This window comes from Fringilla coelebs (assembly GCF_963513975.1).
Source record: "Fringilla coelebs genome assembly, chromosome: 1".
Lineage (NCBI taxonomy): Eukaryota > Metazoa > Chordata > Aves > Passeriformes > Fringillidae > Fringilla > Fringilla coelebs.
Window position 1 is genome coordinate 71,926,154 of NC_140028.1, and position 18,769 is coordinate 71,944,922.

Below are 18,769 nucleotides of genomic sequence, written 5' to 3' on the forward strand. Positions count from 1 at the left end.
CTCCTGAGCTGGAGCTGGGAGCAGCTGGGTGTTCCAGTCTGCAGTGCACATGCAGGCAGGGCTGCAAGGAAAATGAAGAAATGGGAACAGCAAAGGGGTCCAGATTTTTAAAGCATGTGTCTCTAGATAGCAAGCTGTAAAATTTACTAGATCAGGGTAAAAAAACCTGAACAAAACAAAAAATCCCCACCTGCTGATGGCATTTGTAGATGTTTGCAAATTTACAAATTTATTTATAAAATTTTAGTTTTTATTTGATTGAAGCAAATCTTTTATATGTAAGAAAGGAAAAAGTCATATTAAGATAATTTTAAGTAAAATGTTATGTATTTAAATTGAAAACCCATCAATAAACAAGATTTAACAGGGCACTAAGGAAGCAACTACAAATAAGAGAAAAAGAAATGTTACTTTGTGCTTAGATGTCTTACAAATCATCAAATAAGTACTTTCATATTCTCTTGAAGATTTCACCATGAAAAATGAATCTGAGGCTTTTCTGCATGAAGTCTGTGGTTACTGTTGCAGCAGTAGCATTTGGAGCCTGCTTTTGGGGAATCCTTGCTGCTGCAAATGAGGCTGTTAGAATTCATAACAGCTGGGGAATGACTAAAGATCCTGTGACTGTACTTTGATATAGTGCTGTTGTATTTCAACCAGGCGTACTTTTGAGCATGTACAGCAATAGAAAATCAAATATTTACTTTATTTTAATGCACCCATCATTAGATCATTTAAAGATGTTAGTGTAGTTGCTTCCAAGTAAGCTCTGTATATAAATTTAAATATTGAATATGCTGAATCTTACTTCACATTATATTATAGTCCTTGCTCTGGGTGTTGTTGGTACATTTCAAAGTAAGCAGTTGCTAGGAGAAAATGTATATATGTGATCTAGAGTCTATACTTCCAGATAAATACTTTAGGCAGAATCAAAACATCTAGTACCTTTCAACCATCACTGTCAAAAAGGCTTTTGTAGAGCTATGGACGTCCTTGATTTGTGAGGCATTTTGACAGCTGCATTGTTCAGGGTGATTTACAGTTCTCTCAACTTGCTTCAAATAAATAGAGTGCTTTGGGTTAGAAGGGACCTTAAAGTTCACCTAGTGCCAGCCCTCCTGCCACGGGCAGGCACACCTTCCTCTAAAAAAGGCTGCTCAAAGCCCCACCCAGCCTGTGCTGTGTCACTTGGAGAAGGGAATTATCATCAGTGCATTCCAGGAGCCGCCTGGATTGCTCATGCCCTGCTTTGTTACCCCTTCAGCAGATGTTGGGGTGGCTGAAGTTCCTCATGAGGACCAAGGCTGTTCCTGTCTAGAGAGGGTCTCATCTTCTCCATCTTCCTGGCTGGATGACCTGTGTCAGGCCCCCACTGTAATGTTGCCTGTCTCTGCTCTCCCTTTAACCCAACCCATAAGCCCTCAGCTCCTCATCCATCACCTGGCAGGGGATGCTCTGTGCATTCCTACTGGTCATTGGCATAGAGGGAAGCGCCCCCTCCTTGTGTCCCCTCTCCTCTCCTCCCTGAAGAGCCTGTATCCTTCCATTCCAGCACTCCTGTGTGACAAGGTCCGAGGTGCACATCTCTTGTTTACTGCCCATGCCCCAAAGCCAGCACACAGGCTAGAGTGGCTGGAATTCCTTTTTCTGCCCACTTGCAATCCCCTTTCAGACTCAGAGCATCTCTTTCTGATACTGGCATCAAACTTGGAGTGGAATGAGTTGAGGATCTGTTCCCCTGGGAACTTCGATTTTGCGAGGATTGGTAAAAAACCAGCTTGCATTCCAGAGTGCCTTACCATCACCCTCTGCAATCCACCTTGGTGTTGCTCAGGCTGTTCTGGCAGTGTCACTGGTGCCCTTGTGGAGCTGCAGCAGCGGGCAGTAGTGGGCTCTGTGAGGTTTGGGAGTGTCGTGGTGACCTCCCTGCTGGGAGCCCCGGGAAGCAGCCCAGCTGTCAGGAGTGTGTCAGGGGCAGACCTGCGTGCCTCTCACAGGAGGATCCCTGCTGCTGTCACCACCACGTTCCTGTGGCTGTGTTGGCTGTTACAGAGCAGATGGGGCTGCCTGCCTCAGCTCCAGCACCTCTCCTGATGGATGGGGTGGGTCTTTTCAGTCTGCAGAGCAGAGAACAGGTTCTGCAGGGGCATGCCAGGCATCAGGGGAAGTTTCTTTCTCCTGTGGATTCATGCTCTTGCAAGCTTCCATTCTGCATTTTGCCCCCCTCTGTTCTGTGTGTGCTGGCAGTGGAGCTGTTGGATGGTTGGCCATGGGCTGTGGGTGCACTGCAGACTGAGCTTGGGACCAGCTTTCCGACTCAGCCCCCCTCATGCTGCCCACACTTCTCACAGCCTGCTGCAACTCAGAGTAGCAAAAGAAGTGTTGTGCTAGAGTGGTTAGTAGTTACAGTAGTCGTTACAAGGTTGATGCTCCACGTAACAGCTTCTTACCATGAAAGAAATACTATTTTGATTTAACTCACTTTAGATATCCAGTCGTGTATTTCTCTCTCTTCATGTACAATAAGTTGAGTTATTGATGTTACAATAAGTTTAGTTACTGAGTATGTTACTGATATCTGACCTTAAAGTACATTTGTTTTTAACTTCCTTTTCATTTTCCTCTGTTTTCAGGAAGTTGAAGACCACGTGGCATTTTTAATAACTGTTCCAACAGCCCTAGCAATTTTTTTTGCTATATTTATCCTTGTCTGCGTAGAACCCGTCTTTAAGAAGCTGCTTCGTATATTTTCTCTGGTGGTCTGGGTATGTCTTGTTGCCATGGGATATCTCTTTATGTGTTTTGGAGGAATCATCTGTCCCTGGGACCAGGTAAGACTGTCATTACTGCTAATTTTACTTCCATTGGGTACATTTCCAAGAACCATTCTATACAAAAACATCCACGTTCATTTTTGTGGGACATCTCACAAAATGGTTTTGTGACTAAGTGGTTGCATGCTGAGACTCCCTTGATCTGCTTTATAAATACCAGAGATGTGCATACTTAAAATACTAGGAAATATTGGAAGGATTTTGCTGTTATATTTTTAAGCTGCTTTAAGCATGAATACTCGATTCCAATCACCAGCTTCTTTGTAGGGTGAATATTTGATTCTAGTGACCAGTTAGCATGGCAGAAATGCTAGTTTTGTTCAACACTGCTTATTGCTATCTCTTTCAGTTTAAAATGTTTGAGGTCTCAGTGTAGGCTTTCTGTGGTCTACAAGGTGTTCTCTAGCAACGCATGAGAAAAAGGACTGGGAGTCTCTTTACTTGTCTAGGAAAATGGATGAGTAGGGAAGAAGTGAAGTACCCTTCATATTCTTAAAATTTTGTAATGAAGAAAAAGCAAAATATAATTGCAGCCTAATAGCAGCACTTTTGAAACATCAATAAATGATGTGCAATATCCAGCGCTGTGGCTGATCGATTCTTTTGAGTTCTGTCACATTATTTTCTTTTCTCCAAACAGCTCTACATGGGAATATGGCTCATATAATATTTTTATAACTCTTCAAAGGATGGCGAAAGTCTTTTAAACATATAAATATGTCTTCTGAAGATTTCGTGCTGATTCTATGAGTTTAACCTTTAAATTGTGTTACTCTCTCCAGAATGCCCTCTAGGTCCTTGAGACAGACTTGGAATAAATTCTCTGACTTTTTATTCAGATCTTGAAAAGACTCAGACAAATAACTGAACTTTAAGTAGTTCCTTTAAACTCTTAAATGTAAATTTTTAAAATTACTGGTGCATGTTGGTAATACTTTTGGAGCCCTTATCTTTGTGGGTAGCTTTATATTTTCATTTTCTTGGAAGGTTCTGGGATTAGTTTTCTAAGAAACCTCCTACCTGGTTTGGGGTTTTTTTCAGGTTTTATCTTTTCAATAGTTTAAACTACCAAACCAGGTCACACTTGCATGAAATAAAAAACATCAGAGCATGAAATACTTTTCTTTCGATATGAATTTCACCCTGGGAGTGCTTCTGTCTTTGTGATAGCTCATCTAGTAATTCACAAGGTCTTACTTTTTTCATTTGTTTTCATTGGCCTTTGTGTCCCGTCATGCTAGAATATTTCAGACTTCCAATCTTAGATGCCAATATTTAGTTAGTCATATTATTTATTCACTGTAAATGATACTAAATTTAGTTTTGGTATTTGAAAGCTAGGGTAATGATTTTCAAAAGCACATGGACTGAAAGAGATCTAAGAAGGATGCTGATGTCTCAGTCCTGGGGTTGTGTTTAGCCTGTGATGATTTGTCCTGCCTTGCTTTCCTCTTAGGAAAAATGTAGGCATTCCCACAGCATGCAAGGGATGCGCCTGGCCCCGTGATGGAGGAGGGACTGTAGAGCTCTGGGAAATGGCATTGTCTTCCTGTAGGTTGCCAGGACACAACTCTTCTGATGTTCAGGCTTCTCTTTGCTTTGCCTGCAGGAGCTGCTTGGAGAAAAGGATATTTGGGATGGAGCTGCTTCTCTTGCTGGGCCAGCAGCAGCCGGCTCCAGGCAGCCGCCTTGCCCAGGGCTCTGTGGGCTCCAGCTGGGAGCAGGCAGGGCTCTTGCAGAATGCCTGGGCCCTGTGGCAGATGCCTTTGGCATCTGGTGGGAGGGTAGCCCCTGGCCACTGCTGAGTCCAGGGTCGTGTGGCTCCTTGTAGTAGAATCCTTCACTTCCCCAAACCTGCATTTTTTTTCTCCTATGAATAGCAGTGCGGTGTTTTGGGCTGCTTTGGGGGAGTACTTTTGCCTAGTGTCAGTTAAGAGTAAACTGTGGAAGTACGGGAATCTTTTTGGGAATTTGACACCTTACACAAAAGACTGACTGAAGGTTTGATGTTTTCAAATATTTGAAAAAGAGCTGTGTGCAGTAAAATACTGCCTTGTATTCCTGTGATGCTAGTGTTGCAGGTCCATAACTGATGTTATCTCCTGTATGTGAAACCAAATTTGAAAAATCCTTCCTTGGTGATCAGTGACAGATTCTTTGTTGAAATTTTACATTTTGTGAACCTTTAAACCATTTTACTGGGCGAATTGAAGTGGTTTTGTGATTCCTTTATGCTTTTTATGAAAGAAAGGAGACATGATGTAAAATTTAAATTAGTTGGGTTTCAAATATATCTCTGTCAACATTAACTAATTAGAAAATGATGAAAACGAAAAAGTCAGTTCATGCACAGTTACTTACTAAACAAGTGCTTTATATTAATTTACTTCATGTTTGTATATATTTACTTTAATTTACTTTTAATTTACTTCAAATTGCAGCCTAACTTCTGTTCTGGTTCAGGAGAGTTTAAAAATGTCATAACTTTCATGTCCCATGAATCTTAAGTTTGTTAAGAATATGGCTTGTACTAGTAACTATTGAAAGATAGATTTTCTTCATACCACAGTTAGTGGACAGAGCATGTGCCATTTGTGGACAGCCCTTTGAGTGACACCCTTGCATCTTTTAAATTTTGGCTTAATGATTTTCTTGTGTCTTTTGGCTGTTTGCAACTGCTCATTGCACTGTTTCTCTGTTGTCTTAAGGAACCCGAGGTGTGAATTTTTACAGTTTTGTTTACAATAAAAATACCATTTGAGAGAGATTATTTTGGTTAGGAACTCAATATATGTTTAATGTAGAGCAGTTCTTCCTTAGCCTGCAGGCACATAGCTCAAATAACCCACAATTAGTAGAGGGCTGGAAATGAAGTGGTTGGTCAGGGCTGTTCTTTTGGGTTTTTTTTATTAGAAACATGTAGGCTGATGTGAAATAAGTGCAAATAGTAATTGGTTTCAGCAATCTTTTTGCTGTCCCTGCAGACTGCTTTTATCAGTCTCCATTTCCTTGACTCTGCTTTGGTTGCAGGTACAGCTTTGGAGAAAAGTGTTATCAGGTGGGTATTTGGCTGCTGTTTGAAGGGGGAGGACAGTGTGGCTGTGGACACTTACTCTGTCCCTTGTGCCAATCTGCCAGCTCCATGCTGGCTCCTTAATTGCCTGCTGAACCTGATCCAAAGGCTGTTACTGTCACTGGGCTGCCTGGGCATCATCCCTAACCCATCTGGGAGAGCAGCCAGCATATTTGCAGCATCAGCCTTCGTAGCTCTCCTACCTCTTTATTTAGTCCAACTTCCCTTACTCCTCTGTGTCAACAATGAAGAATGGTGAGTACACTGAGAGGGAGAAGGAGTGTGCCTTAGGGAGACAGTGGGCCCTTAACTTGAAAAGAATTGAAACAGTGATGGCAAAAGTCTTTGATACCTGACAACTTTTTTTAAAAGTAGTGTGGCAACCCTCCTTTATTGGTGTCAGCCCAACTTTTTGTGGCATTGGAGCCTCTGGTTTTCCTTGGTGGCTTGGGGAAGTTGGATCCTAACCTTTGTGTGCTACAGTTTGCATGAGCCAGGAGGGAGACTGGGCTGCCTACTAGGAGTCATGAGACACCTGGGAAAGAAGTGGAGCAAAGCTAGTCATGCTGAGGCTCAGAGAGAGCCACTGCCTGCTGGCAACTTTCTTCCAAGTCTAAGGTGTGAGCAGCTATGTGTGAAGATGTTTTCAGTGAGGAAAGACCTGAGGGTGATGCTTACTTAGCAAGGTCCGTGAGGAAAGCTGTGGATGGTGTGTTGGGGGAGGGCCAGTAATGCAAGGCAGCAAGCTGAGTAAGGAGTGCTGGCAGAAAGGAGTGATGGATTGATTTTGTTGTGTTAGAACTCTTCCTTACTATAGTATGAAGCACCTTTCCTTTCAAAATGTAAATCCAGTACCTGTCTGTAGAGTTTCCTGCCAGGGACTGAATTTAAATCAGTTTTCTCTTGTTTTGCTGACAGTGTAGTTATTGTACAACAGTTGCTTTTCTGTGTCACCCTCTGACATGTCTAATATATCCTCAGCCTTTTATACCGGGTGTATGTAAATATGTCGTAGCACATTGATATCAGTGGGTAAAAAGAGCTCTTAAAGCATGCAGTGGATGATATAAAAAAAGAGTAATTATGCAGCATTATACTAGTCTAATGAATTCTATCATTGCAGGATTTTGGTATTCAATTCTATTTAATCATAAATATGTTTGCACAGTGCAGGCACCAGATGTGTTCCTCCTTCTCTGTATTCAGTTACAGCACAGAAATTACTTCAAGCGGAATTTGACACTTATGGTCTTAAAAAAATATCCAGAGTGATGTGCTTAGAATATATATTTGATTATTTTAGCCTAAATTCTACTTTTTGAGCTGAATTTAAAGTACTTCTTTGTTTTCTTTTAATCCATTGATGTAGAATGGTTTGGATTTGGGCCTTGGAGCAGTCCTGGCTTAGGAAGTGTGGGCAAAATTTTATGCCCTAGTATTTATAATTATCTTTCTTTAGATAAAAAAAGCGCCTGGGGATATCTGTTGTGTGCTGAGGGGTGAGAGCCTACACAGAGTTTCTGTGGTTTTGGTAATCAGCTCCTGTATTAGGCAGCTTGGTGAAACAATGGGTCTGCAGAAAGGGAAGACTTGTCTGCATGAATTACATTGGGTCTGATTTCCACACCTTGCCTTATCTAAAGTCAGCCCTGCCCTAAACTATCAGTAACATGCTTTGTAGTTAAGCAGTATATAGAAAAATAAATTGCTAGATATTTGAGGAAAGCGAGGCAGATGTCAGTGAAGTCCCTGCAGCGCAGGAAAGTGAGGATGAATTGGTGCTATACCACTTGTTCAGGATCTGGAGTGTCTTTTTTAAAGTTCAAGATTAATCATACTCTCAGGAATGAGTATCCTGAACAAGGAACCAAATCTTGTAGGAGCATGGTTCAGTACCTTGTAGGTGAATATTCACCTGGAAAAGGACCTGAAGAAAACCAGAAGGGTTGTATCAAAGGAAAAGATACTGCCAGGCAGATGAGACTCTGCTTTAGGAATAGGCGGGATAGAAAAACAAGAACTCCCCAATCCACCAGTATATGCCATGTTTGCACTTATAATCTTGTAAAGTGAACAAATGATTTTTATCCTAATGCTTCTTTTATAGATATATAAAGTCACAGGGTTAATAGCAAGACGTTTAAGTGCTTTTATCAAGTCTGGTGTGGTGATATCTGTGTAGAAGACAGGAAAAAGATGAACTATTAGACACACCTGCCAGTTACTAAAATCAGTAATACAGTAGATTAATATAATACAATGGTGTCTGATCCCTGGTTGGCATAACCAATGTGCCATTGTTAACCTTTGCTATGTCCTGGCAGTGCATTATGAGAGCAGCAAAGAAAGAGCTGACAACTGTTGTAAACAGGGAGTGTATATTGGAAAGAAAAAACAAAATCTACTTTTGTTCCAGACAGGAGACTAGAAGCCCTGCTAAAGGAGATTATTAAGGTAACTGCACGTGTAGGTGAGGGGAGATGGCAGGTAGTGTGACTTTAGAGGGTATCAGGCAGGAGGAGGATTTCTGGCTGGATTTCTCAGAGAGCTCTCTGGAGAATGTTTCTCTTTATTAGTGCTTTTTACTTGTGAAGGGGTGACTGAATGTCACTGCTATAATGAAATTTGTTGATGACCCAGTTCAAGGATTCCTAATACAGCAAAAGATCACAATGTTATGGGGAAGAAAAGCTTGACCTTGAGGACTGCAGTAATAGCAGCTAGATGAAATGTCATAATAGGAAATATAAGGTGCCTGCATTTGGGACTAACAGCAGAAGTCACAGCTAGAGACTGAGTTCATCACTAGAAAAAGAAGCAAGGACAAGCAGAATGAAGACAGGAAGCATTAGCTTATCACTGGGTCATTTGGATGTGTGTCCAGAGAAGACTTGTTTATGATGGCAGAGTATCCAGCTAAAGATGAATCCCTGCCTGGATGGCCATGTAAACTTCTAGGCACCTTTATTCAAAAGATCACCAGGAGAAAGGCGTGTTTTGTGAGAGGTGAGAAGAGCTCGACTTGGGTATAAATCTGCAGAGAAGAAGAATGCTGAGAGTTGTGTGACTGCCATCTACAGCTAGCCTGTGGCTGCAGACATCAGATTTGAGGAGAGGCTATGGAAGACAAAGAATTAGTGACATTTACACCTACACCCAAACAAAAATAAAAGTCATCTGGCTGGTAATGAAAACAAAACTAAAAATTGGAATTTATCTCATAACCATTGGGGCACTTGGTTTGTGGAGGTTAATATACTCAGGATAATAAAGTTAAAATAATGAATTGGTTTTACAGTGGGATTCTGTCCTTAGCTGAGAGTCAGTCACTGTCTTCAAAGAGAATTACTTCAGTGGTTCAGGAGCATCCTTTTAGTTCTTTATTTCTATGGACCACAGAACGTCTGGACACTACTGAGATGTTTTAAATGACAATTTCCTTTGACCTGTGTATGAAGTTCATCTAAAAGCTAAAGAGATGCATTTTCTGAATTTTAGAAGTTTATGGCTTTTTGCTATCTAAATATTTTTTATCCTTTCAGTGTTCTGGAGAAGTAGAGTCAGAATTTAAAACATCAGGGGATAATAATTTTGGTCTATTTCTGATCTCTTTAGGCATTCATTTTAACATTCTGAGAGACGTTTGATGTAAAATAAAGTGGAAGATACTGGTTGTATCCGGTAACTTACTGAACAAACCTTATGAAATTTTTTTTTTCCTGCTAGTTTATTTTCCTTGACTCCATTTCTTGAAGTGTGTTTTTCATCTTGGTGGGGACAATTAAGTACAAAGGCTGAGCTGATTGTAGTTTTCATCAAGATTATTGCATAGTTTACATGCAGCGTGATAATTGCAGTGCAAGTCATGTGAATGAACTCTGCCAAGGCAGATGTACATATTGATGTACAATAGAAATGTAAGGCTCTGATAAATATGCACAAACTGAATGTGGCAAGATTTTTATCTCTGATGGGAAATAACATTTGTCAATAGGAATATTAATGTTTCAGAAAGTACTGAAAATAAGCAATGCTCATCATATATCATCATATTCTGATGTTGCTGAAGTTGAAAGACCAAGTGATAAATGGAAGTGAATAACTTAAGCCCTTAATATGACTTCTTATGTGCTTAACAATTGATTTGACATCAGGAAATAAACATTTAATAATTTCATAGTGCACACATAGTTAACAATTACTTGCATGATGGAGCTACTGGAGAACCACTGAAGCAGCTATCCAGTACTTCCTGCTAGCAGGTTTAATTTAGGGAGACATGCAAATGTCACTCATTGGAATTGTATTTTACTCAGAAATGTAACAGTTTGCCTGACTTCCAGGAGGAAAGGTTTTGGCATGATACTGCATTAGTCTGTTGGTTTAAGCTGACAGACCTTGCATACCTGTGTGCTGTGGAAAAGCTTGTACCTTTACGTGGCCATTGCACATAATATTGTATGTTTTTATTTTTCTGAATTGGGTGCTGGGAGGGTGAGTCTTCATAGACCCTGACCTTTGGTCATTTTTTTGCCTTTTTTCTCAAATCTGAGAAAAGGTTTCTAGTGCTGTAAAAATTTAGCTAGTGAGCTATTGAACAAAGAAATAATAAAATGGATGTTGAAAATTATTTCCTGCAAGCTGCATGAGAAGACATAAGTTTAGTTGTTTGGAGGTGTTTCCTGTTTCTGTAGATTTTATTAAGCGTTAGGCACAACTCTGGTGCTAAATAAATGAACCTGAGTATTTGGATTGTCAGAGGATCACTTCTCTTTCAGTCTAGGAAGCAACTAACAGGATTTTTCCCCATATCCCTGCAGCTTGTAGTATGCTGGCTGTGAAATCCTTTCTGCTTCCCTTGTTACGATGCTGACCTGGTTTAGGGCAAATGTGGGAGAGAACCTCTGAAGGGGTTGCTTCCTCTCCCACTTACTAATGAAGACTGCCATTGCTAAATCTGTTACCACTCTGTATTTTTTTGCCTTACAACCAGTTGTAGTCTTCATAAAAATATTTCTTGCCTCATTCGATACAGATGAGTTTTCATAGATAACAATTTTTAGGCATCATTATGACAGTGATAGTGTTGCAGGTTCAAATACCTGAGGGCTCAGTTTGAATTCTGTTATATTCCCCTTGGCAGTTTTACCTCCCTGCCACCCCCCAAAAAAAGGAAAGAAAAAAAAATCTTTGTGGCAAGGCTTTTTTTCCCCCTTTTTTTGGTAATATAAGCAAGCAAAGTATTAGCTTTGATAGCTTTATCTTCCAGATTCTATAATTTTTTATATTTTTGTAATTTTGACTGAACTGATCGTAAGTAAATGTGATAGTAAGTACTGTATGCATTTTTCTTAATTATGCTGTTGTTAGCCTTAATCATCCAATATTTTTTTTTCAAATAATGTAAAGTTATGAAGGAAATGGATTCAAAAGCCTGTCATGTAGAAAAGGTGGACATCTAAATAAAATATATTTAACATACATATGTCTAAAATGTTTTACTTTCCAAAAAGAGCTAAAACAAAAAAGTATTTTATTGCTATTAAATGAAGCAGAGATTTGATTAAGTCTTTTTTTCCCATGTCACACTCTGATTATCTGCATCTGTTATCTAATGCCAGTTCCTAACAATGTGCACATATTGCTTACACACCTGTGCAAACAAATATAAATTGATGCCTTAAACAGCTTTCACACAGAGGACACTATGGTCTTTGTTAGGTAGATATGGATGCCTTTCCTTTTCGCTAACCTGAATCTTATCATCAGTTAGAAACTTATTTAAGAATATCAGTTACAATTTTGGGTCTTTGTTAGGTCTGATGTTGATAAACTGCTGGGTCTACTCGATGACCCAGGGTATTGACAAGAGAAGGAAAGTATGTGGTGTGAATGACATTAATTTGGATATTAAATTTCATTAAAATGTTGGCCTGGTGTCCAAAAAAAATTGAGAAAAGTCATGTTTCCTTGGTCAGATGAAGACTGGAAAGAAATCTTGATTGATGACAAATCCCCAAATGCAGAAAAGTGATTATAAATGCATGTTATAATGTGTCAGTCATACTTCTTTCTGTACTATGCTTTCCTCTAGATTTGCCCAAGAATTCCATGGTCATTGATGATGTGGGCAGACAGGACATGTTTCTTCAGAGAGGCTAGCGAGAGAATCTGTCCTTTAGAACCCCTAAAATTCTTTTCTCCTCATCTCCTTGTTTAGTTTTCATCTCATTTCAGTAAGTGCTACTTTTCTCCAAGCCATGTGAACATTCCAGGAATGGCATTTTACAGCATTTCAGGGACATGTGGCCACTCAAGCTATGAAAGGAAAATCTCTCTGGATCCACAGAATTTGCACAGCTTCTGCGATTCATTATTTAGCGGGTGGTTTTGATTGCATAGTAGCAATTTCACATGATGTAGAAATGTAGAACAAAACTTTGCCTCTTGGGCTCTTGCAGAGTTTGTACTCTCTTTTATTTACTGTGCTGAGCGACCACATATCTTATGAATTTAGAAATAAAATGGGATTTACTTAGTAAAATGCCAGGTTTCAGTTTTCAGTACTTTTGCTATTTTGTTGCAAATCTTCCATGAGGGCTCTCTTGGGTGGTGTTTGGCCTTTTTTAACCTTTTTAAAAAAGTTTCATCAAAAGTGAGGTTGTCAGGCTAGATGTACCGCTTTGTTCAGGATGGCTGCAGTCTTAGGAAGAGTGGGAGAGGACTGAAATCAGGACAGAGCCCACCAGCACTATATCTGTGTTTCTGAGGAGCTGTTTCTGTGGGATGAGACCTGAGCCCACGGGCTGAGCATCAGATGCAGCAGAAATGTTGGGACAAAGCCTCCCAGGAACGTGATGAAAGCTGGGCATCTCTGCTTGTGCAATGTGGAGAGCTGGGCACGTAGACAAAAGAATGGCTCGTGTGAAAGTGGTGCCTGTTGGTTTTTTAATGGATGTTTTTTCATGATACTCTGGTGTTTTCCTTCTCTCTGGGAGCTGTGGAGATTGGTCACACAGCCCTGGACAGCAGATGGTTCCTGGCCATCTGCATGGATGGAGAATGGCTGAAGGGAAAGGTAGAGAAGGGCTGTGTTAAAACTGAAGGAAATAGTCCTTAGGTTGAGGTAGGTTGGTAAGCAGGCTGTAAATGCAGTCCTCAGCTGGGTAGGCATGGAGCAGTGTGCATTTTGTTTGTACAGAAAATAGACTTTCAACTCTTGTCATTTGTATACTCAGTGGCAGTGGATAGAAATGGGATAGCAAACAACAGGAGCTATAAAAACTGGAATGATTTTTAAGTATTGAAGGTCAGCGGGATTGTGTACTTCAGGGTGCTGCATCTTACTAAATCACACAACTCTAGTAAGGCTTCTTGCTGTTATGGAAATTGCTTCTTGAATATGCTGCACCATCAAGACCTTTACATAGGAAAATTTATCTTATGTATATTTAAATACAATTTAACACTTGACATACTAATATTAATGTAGGTCCCCAGGTGTTTGAAAAAAAATAACATTAGCAAGAGGGGGTGTGTTTTGAATAGATTAATTTTAATGCAGAATATGCATAAGGATGTCATTCTTTTCAGGCACAGTCTGTTGTTGAAGTCATGCAATATGAAGTAATACATTAAACTTGTCACAATTTTGGAATATGTTTTAAAGAGATTTCTGGGCAAAAAGTATTTGTCTAAAAATGTTCTTCTTATGAAATGTGTAGTTGAAAATGTTATGGCTTCAGTCTCTTACTGGTAATAAAATTGAAGTTCTTCGCTCTTCTCTCAGTTTTCTGCATTTTGTTATACTCAGATTTGAGAAAAACACAAAAAAGGGAGGAAAAAAGTTTACAAATATAACATAATTTGATTTCGTGACATTCTCAGTATTCCCTTAGGTGCAAAGTATAATAATCATTGTCGAACTACAGAGCAGCAAAATGAACTCCCAGCATTTGTTGTTTAAAACTGAAGTGCTCATTTTATCCTTGCAATCCTCCAAAAGAAGCCACAAACTAAACTGTAACTGCATAGTAAAATACTCATAGCTGTGTCTGTGCAATTAAGATATTACTCTAGTTAGGTTTCTTCTTGCAATTAAATATATTGCTACTTTCATTGTTCAGTTCTAGTGAACTGAACAGACTAGTGACATTTTGCTTATATCATTGTTTTTTGACTGGAAGTATTGTAGAATTTTTAAGATTGAACTAATTTTAGAAAACTTTGATATTTAGGGCTATAAGTTTTTCACAATTGAAGTCCTGATTTAGGGGAGGGGCTGGGCATGGCAGCTGGTGGGGTGAGAAACCACAATACCACTGATGCCTGAGCAACCCCATAGAAACCCAGGTCTCTGTTATCCAGCAATGTCTCTGCTCCTGAGCTCCCACCTCCTTTCCTGGAAAGCACAAGTCTCCCACTCGTCCAACACACCCCAACTCCTCTACCCCAATTATGCAATATTAAGACATAATCACCATTGATTTGTGAGAGCTTCTTCCTGACCTGTTGCCTGGTGACACTGTGGTGAGGAGTTCTGTCTGGTTCCAGAGGTTTGGGAAGCAATGACAGTGGAGTGTTTTGACACAGTACGTGGACTTGGTTATAAAATTTTAGTTAGTGCATTGATACAGCCTCTGATACTTGAGGTAATTTAGATGTAGCAGCAGAATCTGTTTCAATGTGCAGAGCAGTGTGCAGGAGCCCCCAAAATGGACCAAGGGTGATGTGGAACTGTAATTCTCTACACCAGTGTATCCAGAGCAGTCTCTTCTAGAACAGCATCTCTGATCCAGTCTGTCTATCCAGTCTCCTAGTGAAAGGCTTCATTATGTCCCCAGTCCAAAAAATGGGCTTAAAAGTTACAAAGAATCTTCCTGTAAGATTGTTCTTGAGGTCTTCATTGCAGTTTAAACCTTTTGCAGTGAGGAAACAATGTTTGAAGGCCATAATTAGACTGCTGTAGCTAGAAATTCCCAGACAATGTATTGTGGTTGTCCACTTTGACATGTAGTAGTTTTAATAGTGACAAACTACCACAGAAGAGCTCAGTTTGAGAGTATTTTGCAGTCATGGATCCATTGTGCTTGGGCAAGCATTCTGTCATGATTGTCAGAAAGTATTTGCATGAATATAGGCAGAGGTTACACAGCCTCTTCACGTTTGGGGTAATGGCTTTTCAGCTTGCTCTAAGGGGAGGGAGAGCAGCCCAGGTACCAGCTGGAACAATTCCAGTGTTTGTCAGGGCCTGATAGGAAATTTTCCCTGGAGCATCAGATCCCTCCTCTGAACATTTAAGACTGGCGAGAGTTCAAAGCCCTTCTGTGCAGTATCTCACATTCCTATTTTGTCCTTTTTTGATTTTTTGGAATCTTAGTATGTGACTTTTTAATGTTTTGCATTCCATGTGCTTATTTTTATTTCAGATATTTGACTTTGGTTGAATTTTGAAGGCTTTGTTATATACCCATTTATTTAACAGGTCATCATGAAAGTAATGCTAAGCAGGGATCATTAAAGGGGATATTGTGTGGGCTGAGTCAAAAGTTATTTTAACCACAAGACTGAAGAGGAGTCTCTTCCATCCTAGTTCCCTAAAAGACAGGAATGACTCATTTACATTTCAAATGAGATACAGATACCGTCTGTTACCAACTTCATTCAGATTTCTGATGAAGCTTTCAACAGATTGCTTTTGTATGAATAAAAAAATGACTGGTTATTAAATATATCAACACTAAGGTTTGTTCACCTTTGATTACACTGGATTTCTGAGAGATAATGTATGTCAGAAAATTGCATGCTGTATTGAAAATTTTTTAAAAAAAGTTATATTTTTATTTTTGACCTTTAAAAATAGTAAGGGGACACAAAACCCCCTTGGTCTCAGAAGCCAAGAACTCTCAAATTCTGTGCTTAGTATTTCAGCTGCCCACTTGAGGTGTTTTGGTGTGAGAATCAATTTGTCACTTGCAGATTTTGAAGCTGAAGAAAGTATTTTCTTTCTTCTCTGGAATAGTGTCCTTTTTCAGGTAACATGCAATAGGTAATTACGTTGTCTGGCATCTTTTGTATGTTTGGGTAAAAGAAGGAGGGTTATGGCTAAAAGGTATTGTTTTGTCCATATTGATAGTCAAAAGTGACCAAATTCAGGTTCTTATAACAACAGCTGTAATTTTACTGGAAGTACTGAAAATTCCTTGATGGTATTTGTGGATTAGTGGCCTTCAGAAGCATTTATATCTCCGATTTTTCAGGGAGCCCTTGCGAAGCAGAATCGATTGCATGTTGCAGCGGCGTTCTGGCAACATCCTGCTTTACTGCAGTTCAATGGCAATATCCAACCTCCAAGGACCTCTTCAGAATGGATCAGGGTGGTGCTGTGGGGAGAGTGTTCCTGCCAGGTGTTGATTTCCTGGGAGAGTATGCAAGGCGGCAAGCCTGGAGAAAGGATGAAGTGGCAAAGAACATGTGGAGGTGGTGTGGAACAGGCTGAGGAAGGAGCCTGTGGTGCTGGAGGCGTTTGGGCAGTGCTGACAAACTGGCAGTGGTGTTGTACAATTGGTATTGCCACTGTTTGCCTGTCAGCCCACCTGGTCAGGAGCCAGTTCAGGCAGCTCCTCCAGCCGGACAAGCCTTTGCAGCTGCATCAGAGATGCATTCCTGGTGTTGGCTGAAGTAATCAAATAGTCTGGGAGAAGAGACAAGAAAGAAATTGGAGCATTCCCATTTGAATCAGGTTGCTCACCTTCAGCAGCAGGACATGGCAGTTGACACACTGGGTGACACTGTGTGATGCACACCTGTGCAGATGGTTGGCTGGAGCACGGCTGAGATCCGTAGGGGTGTGGGACAAAGGGGATGGGAGGAATGCAGTGGGTCTTAGGTCAAAGGAGGTTGAGACAAGGTGGAGGTCAGTCTCTTCTTCCAAGTAACAAGTGATGGGACAAGAGAGGAAATGGCCTTGAGTTGCACCAGGGGAGTTAGGTTGGATATTAGGAAAAATCTCTTCAGCAAGAGGATAGTCAAGCACTGGAACAGGCTTTTGAGGGATGTGATGGAATCACCATCCCTGGAAGCATTTGGGAGACATGTAGATGTGGCACTCAGGGGCATGGTTTAGTGGTGCACTTTAGCATACTGGGCTAATGGTTTGACTGGAAGATCTCTGAGGTCTTTTCCAAGCAAAACAACTCTGTGATAATGAGCTCCTGTGCCATTAGTGCCGTGAGAAAAGGAAGACCAGCAATATCCAGACTATCTGGTCTAAGAAATGGGGTTCCTTTGTTGAATGAGGATATGTGGAGCTGGAGTTTGGCTGCAATGACTGCAGGCAGACCTGTTCTTCCCTGCTTTGCCCCTTTGTCCAGGCTGCAGGAGCCCCGAGTGGCTCTGGAGTGTTTGGTTTACTCAGTGTTGGCTCACCAGCTGCTCTGCATGGTGCCCTGAGGGCTTTCTGGGGAAAGGCATGGCAGAGTAGAAATGGGGATCCTGGTGTTTGTACTTCCTAGCAGAGGAAATCTTAAAATAGCAGCAGCTGTTCAATCTAAAGATATTACAGTAGGAGAAAAACACACGTTTCTGGGACTGTTTTTTCTGCGTCTCTCACCAGCACTGATCAGCTCTCACTGCTAGTGGAGAAAAGCTCAGTTAGCTCTCCACTGCTAATTGGTGAAGTGCTCAGAATGTGGGCACTGACATTTGCAGCAACCCACAGAAGGTAATTCTACCTAGTTGTGGTTGTGTTGAAGGTTTCCTTCAAAGAATCCAGGCTATGACATTGACACCTAAAAAAAGCCACAAAACCTCCATTGTAGTGTTGGTGAATGTAAGGATAATATCAAATCCCTGCTCAGTATGGAAGCACTCAATTTGTTTATCTGCCATCATGTGACAGTGGTTAGATATGATAAAAAACAGAGGAGTAACCTTATGCATGGAATAATACATACAGGTTTGGAGCAGAAGGCAAACCCACTGCTCCTGTCAGTTGCCTCTGAGCATCTCTCCCTCTCTGAAGCGTCAGACCTGTAAATACTAGTTAGAGATTTCTCTCTTCTCAAGGGCGGGGAAGGGATTCAGATGGAAGCAAAATAATGAATTGCCAATTAATGTGCAGTTTTCCTGTCAGTGCAATATAAAGGCAATACTTGCTCTGCTAGAGGTGATCTCCTTTTTTGAAGTAGGAATGATGGAGGAAATTAGCTTAAATCTTGTGTTTATTGTCAGAGGTGTATGATTACGAGGAACAAGTTAAAGTAACAACAGAGGGAAATGTCTTCTTTAGATATGAAGAAAATGATTATGTAAATGGTATTTGGGTAATGCAGTTTCTTCCCCCATACTGACACTTCAAAGAGCTACACCAGCACTGCAGGATAAATGGGATGAAGCAAGCACATATTCAGATCTTCCTCCACCCACTGTCCCCCGCTTTACTGTTTCTAAATGTTCATTTGAGTACTTCTGAATTCTCATTTTCATCACTGAAGCAATCTAAATCCAGTCCAGGAACTACTATCAAGATAGCACATCAGGAATCAATCTGGAAACATCCTAATAGATATTTTGCTGTGAAATCAATGTAATGTAGACTAGAATAATTAATTTTACATGTTTTTCAGCTGTGTCTGGTTAGTTGATTTACCCATGTGAAAGAATTAATGCTTAGGAAAGAGAATCTTACTGTTGTGCTGCCTTATGTAACATTGGCTGAATTGCTGCAGAAGTGACAGGGTCAGAAGGTGCAGGAGGAAAGCAGTTGGTGTTTCACATACCAGTCTGAGTGTCTATTTGTAGCTTATAGGAAAGAGTTCAGACAGCTTTGGATCAGGGTTTATAAAGCATTCCTGCTTGA

General features: G+C 40.5%; 1 protein-coding gene across 1 annotated transcript in view; it reads left to right on the top strand.

Annotated features, from left to right (window-relative positions):
* Nucleotides 1-18,769, top strand: part of ADCY2 (adenylate cyclase 2) — a gene marked incomplete at its 5' end in the record, with an annotated part of 204,281 nt that overhangs the window by 16,823 nt on the left and 168,689 nt on the right. The window contains one exon of the mRNA XM_084212764.1: nt 2,637-2,834. Within this exon, the coding sequence (XP_084068890.1) occupies nt 2,637-2,834 (198 nt within the window). The remainder of the gene's footprint in view (nt 1-2,636; nt 2,835-18,769) is intronic.